This window comes from Panicum virgatum, chromosome 1K (genome assembly GCF_016808335.1).
Source record: "Panicum virgatum strain AP13 chromosome 1K, P.virgatum_v5, whole genome shotgun sequence".
NCBI lineage: Eukaryota > Viridiplantae > Streptophyta > Magnoliopsida > Poales > Poaceae > Panicum > Panicum virgatum.
The window spans coordinates 19,475,710-19,485,538 of NC_053136.1; the positions used below are offsets into that span (position 1 = coordinate 19,475,710).

A 9,829-nucleotide genomic window follows, 5' to 3' on the forward strand; every position below is an offset into this window, starting at 1 on the left:
TACTCCTAACAGCTTCTTTTTATAGAGCTGTAGGTATTGTAGGCATGGAGGATATGAAGGCAAGCTTGCTTCTTATATTTTTGCTAAGTCAAAAACCGGATTCAAAGAATAAACAAATCATAAACCTTGATCAAGGTGTGCAACTGAGTGAATATATTATTTTTTTTGTGGATGGTAAATGAACTCCTTTGTGTGATCCATCTCCCTCCTTTACTTTTCTTGGATATGGGCTATCTCTCTTTTTCTCTCTCTCTTTTTTTTTGACATGCCTTGTGAGCACGTGGCATATCTTTTTTGGACACGCATCTTTTCTCTCTCTTTTTGACATGCCTTATGAGCATGTGGCATATCTTCTTTGGGTATGCATCTTTTTTTTAGCCCACATCCTTGATGGTAAGTTGGGAGAGAGAGTCATGGTATGACTTGGAGTTTTATTTTGTGGTGGATCGAAGTGCTAGCTATCTTCTAGTGTGGAAGTATAGCATGTGAGTGGACGTGTATGTGATCTTGATCATGGGAGTATGAAATGAACCTCACTAAGCGTCACAACAATTTAACAAATCTCAATAAGAAAACAAGTTGCATATATGGAAAGAATTTTTCAAACTTGCAACTCATATGGCTTTGAGTTAGAAATTTGGCAAATCAAAGAGGAGCTTACAAAGGCCTTTTTTTGAATTTTTTTCAAATATTTTTTCCCAAGTACTTAAGATGATCCAAGTTCATATCATCAGACCATATCACACACATCAACTACTTAGATGAGCATGTTGTCCTAAAGATATTTCTTCACAAGCATCAAGATGACAAGTATGGAATAAAACATATGCGAGCCAACCATAGAAAGCACGTAGAGCAGCTATAGCATGTTGATTCATTTTATTTGAGCTTGATTTAAAGGATCAGGTCTTACCTCCATCATCTTGGAGAGTGATTGTTCCATGAGAGAGAAGATGCTAAGGGGATGAAAGAGTGGCGCCTAGTCAATGTGCCACATCAGCACTAGCTGGCCACATGGATGAGTATGGACCCACGGTTAACAACTTAACACTTTATGGGTCAAAAAATGCACTTTCGGAGTTGATGAACCTATATGATACATCCTTACAAATTTATAAACCTCTGATGCATTTTACTCAAATGGTAAAGTATGCTCGGAAGTGTAGTGCCAGGTATTCGGATCCAAAATAAAATGATCAAACATCTAAAATATTTAGAAACAGAAGTTTGTACTAGCTGAAACATTTTAAATATATGGGAGATGGAGATAACAGATTTTTCTCCTTTTTCCAAAGAAAAACTATACCAGACTAAATAAACTTCACCAGGTATACCACAACACAGCAAGGTCTGATTATTTTGAACCCTGTATAAACGCACCCAAGCAGCTGCCAACCGTCCATAGCAGATTAAAGAATCAAAATAACTTCGCTTGTAGATAAATTACAGGTGGGAATGAAAAAAGAACTGAATGCATGTGCCAAAAACATCCCAATCCCAGCCCACAATGGGCAATTGAATTTATACAAGCGTTCTTTCAAAGGCTCCTCTCTACAAAATCCCAGATCCTCTCCTCCATGTAGATCCGGTCACCGAGCCGGCGTGGCATGTGCCTCTCGTCAGGGAAGAGGAGGATCTCATAAGCCTTGCCCTCCGCCATCAGCGAGTTGATAAGCCTCGCTGTGTGCCTAAAATGCACGTTCTCATCAATCATCCCGTGGATGAGGAGCAGTTTCCCTTTCAGGTTCTTTGTGTGATGCATGATCGACCCATACTCATAAGCATCGGGATGCTCGGAGGGGAGACCCATGAACTTCTCAGTGTAAAAGGTATCGTAACCATCCCATGCCGTCACTGGAGCACCAGACACCGCACAACAGAATGTATCTGGAAACCTTGCGAGGCACATTGCGGACAGAAACCCGCCATAGCTCCAACCATATATACCAATATGGCCAGGTTTTGCAAGGCCTTTCTTTATTAACCACTCGGCCCCTTCCAATTGATCTTCAGCATCAACACGACCAATGTTGTACTTTAGTTGTCCCTCAAAATGCAGCCCTCTCCTTGCGGATCCACGATTATCCATCTGCAAGAAAAACAGTGTCAGTCATTAAATATTATATAAATTTATTGTCACGAACTTAGCATTAATCCAGATAAATGACAGAATCCATGCTACATGTACCAAAAGTTTGCATGATACAAGTGACTATGCTTGCACTACAGCTGTGAACACTGAATTTGTTTAAAACAGCAGCACTAGCAAAGTTTTCCAGTGTACAGATTGCTGTAAAGGAAACGACTCGGATTCCATTTGTTTGATACCCAGCTGCTAGCCAGCTGAGAGTACAATTTCTTAATATAAAGGTGCCTTCAATGATTTAATGCAAATATTGTTTATCCACAAACGAATTAAACTATACAACAATAAACTTTTAGCCTATCATTTGTGTCCAATGTGCAAATAGTGCATCACGAAATGTAGTTCGCATGTTGAATCTTCTATTGTTTTTCTTGAGTGTGGGTGGGTGCGTCAGGATAGTGTATCATAAATTAAAATTTTATGAATACAGTGGAAGTCACATTCATAAGTCATGATTAACTGTAGGACATGTACTATCAACATTGATGGCATTTATCAACTCCTCAATTGATACCTGACAATTTGCTTTGGCTCTAAAGCAATTTTTTTTCACCCCTTCTGTTACTAAGGTCCATGAACATCTTATACTCTCTAAGAGATGTGTCATGCAATTCTCATAGAAGAACTTCTAAATTAATAACATACCACCTCCCAAAGATAAATGACGCTCAACCTCCAAAAGAAACAATAATAGAACATTTACCTTCCAAACTAGTATACCCTTACTTCGTAGGTATTGAGCTCTCATGTCAACTGTACTCATCCATGTGTCACTAACAAGCTGAACACCAGGGCCACCATAAACACTAACCAATGTTTTGTAGGGAGGTGGCCCATATTTTCTCTCGTCAGGCAGGTAGAGAGTGCCATATAAAGTGGTCCCATCCTTCGCTGTAATTTCAACTATCTCCGGAGACAGCTGCTGGAACTTTTTAAGTGACGGAATTGTCGATGGCTGCTCAAACAGGGGCATAATTACACTTCCATCAAGTAAAGAGCACAGTAAGATCACAGGTGGAGATTTTATTGAGTCGTATACATCAATAAATCTCAGCAACTGATGATCAAGAATTACTGAATGCCGGCCGGTTCCATGAGTCAACCTTTTAGGGGGTTGCAAGGGAAGGCTCCAATCGGGAAAGAGATTGGTTTGGTACAAATTTGTCTCCAATGGTCCATCCAGTGTGCCACAGAAATATATAAGCCCATTACTCTCATTGACAGCAGCAATTTGTTCAACCATCCACTCACCTTGTGTAAGGGGCCCTAAGCACACACCATTTTTGTCATGAACATACAAGTGCCTGAATCCTGTCTTTTCACTGGCCCAAATAAAACCACCTGGATGTTTACTATTCGCTCCTTTGTCTAGCGGGGTGAAACAATCATGCAATGTGACCCATGTATCATGTTGTTCTTCTAGTAAGAGTTCCCTTTTACCCGTATTAATATCAAACTTAAGCAATTTAAGTTTTGTGTGAGATCTGTTAAGAACTTGAACAGCAACAGCATTATTGTGCATCCAGTTGACTCTAGCCAGATATTCTTCATCACTGTGGGGACCATGTGGATCTCCACAAAGCAGATCCAACCAAGTTACTTCTCCTCCATTGGAAGGAACAACACCAAGTCGCACTTTAACATTAGCTGCACCCGCAAAGGGGTATGCATGGTCTTCTTCAGCATCTGGACCAACGTAACTTTTACCCTGATGCATAATTCTATACAGTGGAATCTCAGTTGAATCCACTTCAGTAAATGCAAGGTGCTTGCTATCAGGAGACCACCAGAATCCCATCTTCCTTTCCATCTCTTCCTGAAATATCAAAAATGAAAATATTAGCTTGCACCAGTTGAAGTAATTTCATACCAATGCGGATGGATTGTCATGAGCAGTTGAGCACCTGTGCAATATACTCGGCAAGTCCGTGGATCTGAAAAGATAAAATAAACACAAATGTCAGGTTCTAAAGTAGCATGAACGAGAATACAAACATGAGCTTTTTTCAAACATCACAAATAAGTAAAGGAACAACTAGGTGTTGTTTTAACTATTGTAGAATGCCTGTGGAAGGAAAGTTAAAGCTTAAAGACAACAACTACAATCCAGCTCTCTGGCTCAAGAAAAAGCTTATTGGTGGCTAACTAAAGAGTAAACAGTGCCAAATAGGCCCTGGTACTCAGTAACGGTACTACAGTGGTTTGATGGTTTAATTAAAAAATACTACCCAGAGATTGTCCCAATGAATTTGAACTAGAATGCATTATATGTTATGATAAATGTCAAAATAAACTTCAAGTCAAAGTATAGTAACATTGATCATGCTAAAAATGAAGCACTCAAAAGCTTCTGATAAGTCAACAAGATAAGCTTTCCTTTTAGCAAAATGCTGGCTAACGCTCAAATAATATTGTTCTATTAAGAATATACATATTTGTAAGGAGATACCTTCCTACTTTCTCTGAATATACATATTTGTAAGGAGATACCTTCCTACTTTCTCTTGCACCGAAAGTTAATTGCTTGGTTTCTCCATTAGAGAAACCCAAGGTATGCAGTTCATCATCCTTAACATATGCAATCATGCTGCCGTTTGGAGATAGAAGAGGGTCAATTATTGGGGATGTGGGGGAACTTTGCAGCTTCAGGACTGGTTCCGAGCCAGACAAATCCTGGAAGTAAACCTATTGAAAAAGGAGGAAGTACGGTCAAATATATCTCTGATGCACTAAAGTGTAACTGAAGATGTACAGACATTTTTAAAAAATAATTAACACTATTTCAATACAATAACATCCTCAAAACAAGAACGTTTGCACAAATTAACCACATAAAAAAAAAGTAGAGCAGGTTCCAAATTTGATTCTCTTAAATTCAGCATACAAACTATCATTACTATCAGCAAACATGAGTGGTACCAACAACTATCACTCACTGCGTTCGGCAGGCTGGAGCTGGAGTGCTGTGAGAGAAAAATACTGTTACCTGGCTGGTGGCTGGAGGCTGGAGCTGGAGGGATGTGAGAGGGAAATACTGTAGCGCTGGAGGGTAAACCACCAGCCGAACGCAGTAATGTAAGTTATTCATAGAACTGGATTAAGTTATTCATAGAACTGGATTAGTAATCGATCCAACAACAAGCTATATTTGGTAATACAACAAACCCGATCAACGTACACGTATTTTTTTATTTAATGATATTTGGTGTGCAAAGCTATCAAGTAATCAAGTTAGTGTTGCGACATGCATGCGATAAACAGTTAGACATACTTTAACTCAAGGTGTACTGTGCAATTTTGATTCAATTCTAAATTCAAGTCTACAATGCCATATAAATGTCCAAAGGACTTGGACTTCTGTTTTACAGTATCCCTAAAAGGATAACAAGATCTGCAATTTCATCCCTCCCAGTTAAACCCACATCCAGAAAACAAGGGCAATTCACAACACACTTGCCCCTATGGATAATTGGCAGTCCAGACACCATACGGCCGCCTAAATCTCCGCTCAACTAAAACATTGCAACCTTTCCATTATATCCCCTCCACACCAAAGAGAGGGCTATTTACCTAAGTCTATGAGCCCATTAAGTATGATTCGTAATGAGAATTCAAACTATGATCTTCAAAAGCAAGTTGAAACATCATAATCCCTTCTATTGAACTAGAACAGTACAATCTCGATTTGCATGATTCAATGGGTGATCAAACGCAACTTCCTTTTGGAACCAAATGTCACATAGTTCTAGTCAAATGCACAAAATGAATCTATGGCATTCATTTCGTACTATGTTTATTTTCTTCAATACATTTCGTACTATGTAATGTTTGGATCCTGTTGCAATGCATGCGGCAGGGGTGTTTTTTTTTCCCCAACAAGTCTAATAAAAGCATTGCATTCGGTACAATTGATTTGTTCTGAAATTCAGCTGAACCTAAGAAGACATGACACAAGGAAGAACTAACACTAGGAGCTTCTGAAGAATTCACTCACCCCGGACGGCAGCGGCACGACAATGCCAGCGCGAGAAGAGTGGCCCCCAGAGAGGCGGGCGCGCCACTCGTAGCGCGTGACCCCGAGGCCACGCTCCCGCGCGCGCTCGCGCCGCAGCCGCTCCTCGGCGGAGAGGTTCCCCTCCTCGAGCCCGCCGCCGTCGGGTGGCCCGAAGAGCAGCTCCTGGCGGCGCTGCGCGGTGTCGAAGGTGTACACCTTGCGGTGGAGCGTGCCGTCGGGGCTGTAGAGGTAGGCCACCCGGCGGTCGTCGGGGCAGAAGCTGAGCGCCACGGGAGTCCCGTAGCCCGGCAGCGGGTGCTGCACGATCTCCTCCACCGCCATGCCGGAGAAGTCGGCGCCCGCCGCCGCCTCCACGCCGCCGCCGCTGCCGCCGGCCGACAGGGCGTCCGCGAGCGGCATCTCGGCCCCGGTCTCCAGGCGCGGCTTCTTGTGGTTGTGCTGATCCGACGACCTCTCCGCCCCCTCCGCGTCGACCGATCGCATCGATCGCGGGGCCGCCGCCGGGAGGCACTCCTGCTTATTGGAGCCTGACCCTCGCCGGGAACCCAAGAAAGCCGGGATCTTTCCGGCGGGGGAGGGACCCGGAGCGGCCGGCGGATGCGGAAGGGAAGAGAAGAGAAGAGAAGAGAAGAAGAGATCGGGGGGCGCCGCTCTCAGGAACGGGATGAGTGAGTGGGTTTGCGTTGGGGTTTGGTTGTTGAATGTTCCAAGGAGGGATTTGGAAGTTTGTTGCGATTATTTTGCTCGCTTTTTCAGAGGATTTTTCTCAGTATTTTTCTCGCAATCGGTGGATTAGTTTTTGTTGCCGTTGGGTGGTTGACTCCGTCCGTCTCTGACTCCGATCCTATCTGCTTCCGCTGGGATAATAGTGAGAGAAAATTTTCTTTTCTCCGGCTCGGATAAAGGCTCCATGATTCGTCGACATGTGAAATTCGGTGCATGAATCGTGCTTGCAAGAGTCCTCGTTCATTGCGTGTTTGTTTTTCTTATTATCATAACATGTCGTGGGGATATGTTCGAGATTTCAAGAATTAATGAATTATATAATATCAGTTAATATTATATCCTACCAATAGATATAGATAGATTTATTAAAGATGGATCACAAACTATATTTTGGAAGGATACTTGGTTAGGCTCTAAACTGTTATGAAGCAATTAGGAATTAGTGATCAATTCTATAATTAAGTAATTAATTAAATTAATGACATCATTATGATGTCACTAGAAAGTTACTATTCATGAAGGGGTCATTCCAAAGGAACCTGTCCCTTGGGCCCTTGTCTTTTGGTCTTGTATATAAACAACAATCAATCAATAGAAACACATCCATTCACAGTCATTGTGTCACCCTACGTTATCATGCACGCATACTCTCTACTGAGCGGAAGAAGCAAAAAGAGGCCAGGGAGTTCTCGCCGGAGAACTCAACTCGCCGGAATTCACGAGTAGGCAAGAGCAGCAGAAATTGAGTAAGAATGGACTCGCCACACTTTTATTTCTTTGCACTTCGGGACGAATCCCTCGTCCTTCCTCTCGTCGCCTGCACTGGACGCCACCGCCATGGCCGTCGTTTCCCCGGTGCTCGCGGCAGAAGCTTCACTGGTTGTCGGCATCGCTGGATGGCTCACCATCAAAGCCCTCGCTGTCGACGAGGGAGCCCGACCGCCCTCGGCGGCGGCGGCGGCGACCCCATGATAATCATCGGCGGTGGCTAACACTCGCCCCTCCCAGGCCGCCCTCGGCGGCCGTTTCTTCCTTGCACACGGCGGCCCTCAGCCACGACGCAAGGCCGGCGGCGGCGAACACGCAGAAGGCCGCGATTGCTCCACGTCAGTGGCGGTGGTGCGCCCTGAAGGGGCCGGCGGCGACGCATCGGGCCGGTGGCCCTTCGGCCACGCCACCCTGGCAAGGCCGGTGGTCGGTCCTTGACCGGCGCGTGGGGGCGGGCGCAGACAAGACCAGCGCGCCTGGAGGTAGCGGCGCACGCCGGCAAGGGGAGCGGCGGCGGCACAAAGGAGGCACGGCAGGGCACCGGAATAGGCGGTCGGCCTTGGCCAGCGACCAGTCCACGACCGGCGCCCCACAGGAGAAGGAGAGAGGAGGTGCTGCGCCCGCGTGGCGCTCGACGCCGGTGGCGCGCGGCACAGGCGGTGGCGGCCCCAAACGGTGGCGTCAGCGCCCCGCAAGGGGCGGCGCTTCGCGGAGCGGCGCCTCATCGCTCAACAGATGGGCGGCAGCGGTTCCAGGGGAGGCGCCAGTTGGGGCCAAATCTTGACCGCTCCTCTACCCTCTTACGGGCCGCTCACGGCCAGGCCGGCATGGGCCACCATGGGCCACACCCCACAGGCCCAAGCAGGCCAACAGGCTTGGCCGAGCCCCTCTCTATCTCTAGTAATTTTGCAATAAGACCTCTCGATATTTATATATTTATATGTTTAAAAAATATTTAGTTCTGCTTATTTATATTAGAGGTGTTAGATTATTCTATTTTAACTCCTAGACTAGATAAAACACTACAATATATTGCATTTATAATTGATGTTATAAATGCTTGTTTTAAACTTTGTGTTTAAATGACTTTCGATGCAAATTATTTGCCTAGTGCAAATAGATAAATTTTTAAGACTTACGAGTCTTTATAATATAATATATTGTAGTTGTTTTATTATGTTAATATTTAGATATATTTTCTGTGTCTATGATTTTCTAATTTAGTCACTCTAACATTGTTAGTATGGTAGAGTTTTTACTCCTATACATAGTTTATTTTTAGGACCAGAAGATTCTATTATAATTTTTTGAAATATGTGGTGCATCCACTCCTCCTTTGCACCACATCTATATGACATTTGTGACTTGATATTTATCTTGGCATATGTTAGTGCCCCAAAACCTCCTATTTTGCACCAACATATATATTGCATTTGTAGTTATATAATAGAGTTGGGTATGTTGGTGCCTCCAAACCATTTTTTTAGATCACATACAAGTTAAATTTGCTAGTTATGGAGATGCAATTTAATAGTATTATCCTCTAGTACAAGAAAACTTTAATCCTTATAGGATCATAGGATTAAAAATGCAATATAAATATCTTGATTATTTTGGTTAATCAACACAAGGTAATGGAGTCTCTGGTATTGGCTGCGTTTAATTCCTTATGAATTATTCTGCCTTGAAACCGTGCCATAGCAGTGATCTAATCACCCGTTACTGAGAGGTCTACATCTTGTTTCTACGAAACTTGATGATTACCTATATTGTGTTTTTTAATCAAAATAAAGGTTTTGGATTGCTCTTTGTCATCATATTGTTTTATTATTACACAAGGTAGTAGAGTCCTAAGCAAAGGTTGCGTTTAATTCCTTGCGAATTATTCTGCCCAGAGACCTTGCTTAGGCAACAATTTACATTGCCTACTATAAAGATCTACTCTATGTTTCTGTCATAGAGATTATTTGTCTTGTGTATCAACAAAATTTATGATAATTCGTTGTACGGTCTACATATTTATATGGTTACCTACAATGACCCAAAACTATAAAATATACAACTATAAAGTATTGCATTTGATATTACAACATCACCATAGTGATTTGAGTTTAACTTAGGTGTAAATTCATTAAATCAATGGTTTGTCACATGTTTTGGATATTGACTTCCGA

The 9,829-nt window shown here is 43.1% G+C and overlaps 1 protein-coding gene across 1 annotated transcript; it reads right to left on the reverse strand.

Annotated features, from left to right (window-relative positions):
• Nucleotides 1–1,292: 1,292 nt before the first annotated feature.
• LOC120698748 (dipeptidyl aminopeptidase 4-like) lies at nucleotides 1,293–6,864 on the reverse strand. The gene is made up of 5 exons (XM_039982474.1): nucleotides 6,141–6,864; nucleotides 4,637–4,831; nucleotides 4,051–4,080; nucleotides 2,850–3,962; nucleotides 1,293–2,089 (listed from the first exon to the last, which is right to left on the reverse strand). The coding sequence occupies exons 1-5, from the start codon at nucleotides 6,642–6,644 to the stop codon at nucleotides 1,538–1,540; spliced, it is 2,394 nt and encodes a 797-aa protein (XP_039838408.1). The 5' UTR covers nucleotides 6,645–6,864; the 3' UTR covers nucleotides 1,293–1,537.
• Between the last annotated feature and the right edge of the window lie 2,965 nt (nucleotides 6,865–9,829).

Bases quoted from the DNA above. Each gene is read 5' to 3' on its own strand.
- LOC120698748 (XM_039982474.1), bottom strand. From the start codon at position 6,644: ATGCGATCGGTCGACGCGGAGGGGGCGGAGAGGTCGTCGGATCAGCAC. The intron at 4,832-6,140 runs GTGAGTGAATTC...CTTTTTCAATAG, and splicing joins TCGTGCCGCTGCCGTCCGGG to GTTTACTTCCAGGATTTGTC. The intron at 2,090-2,849 runs GTAAATGTTCTA...TTTTTCTTGCAG, and splicing joins AGGGTATACTAGTTTGGAAG to ATGGATAATCGTGGATCCGC.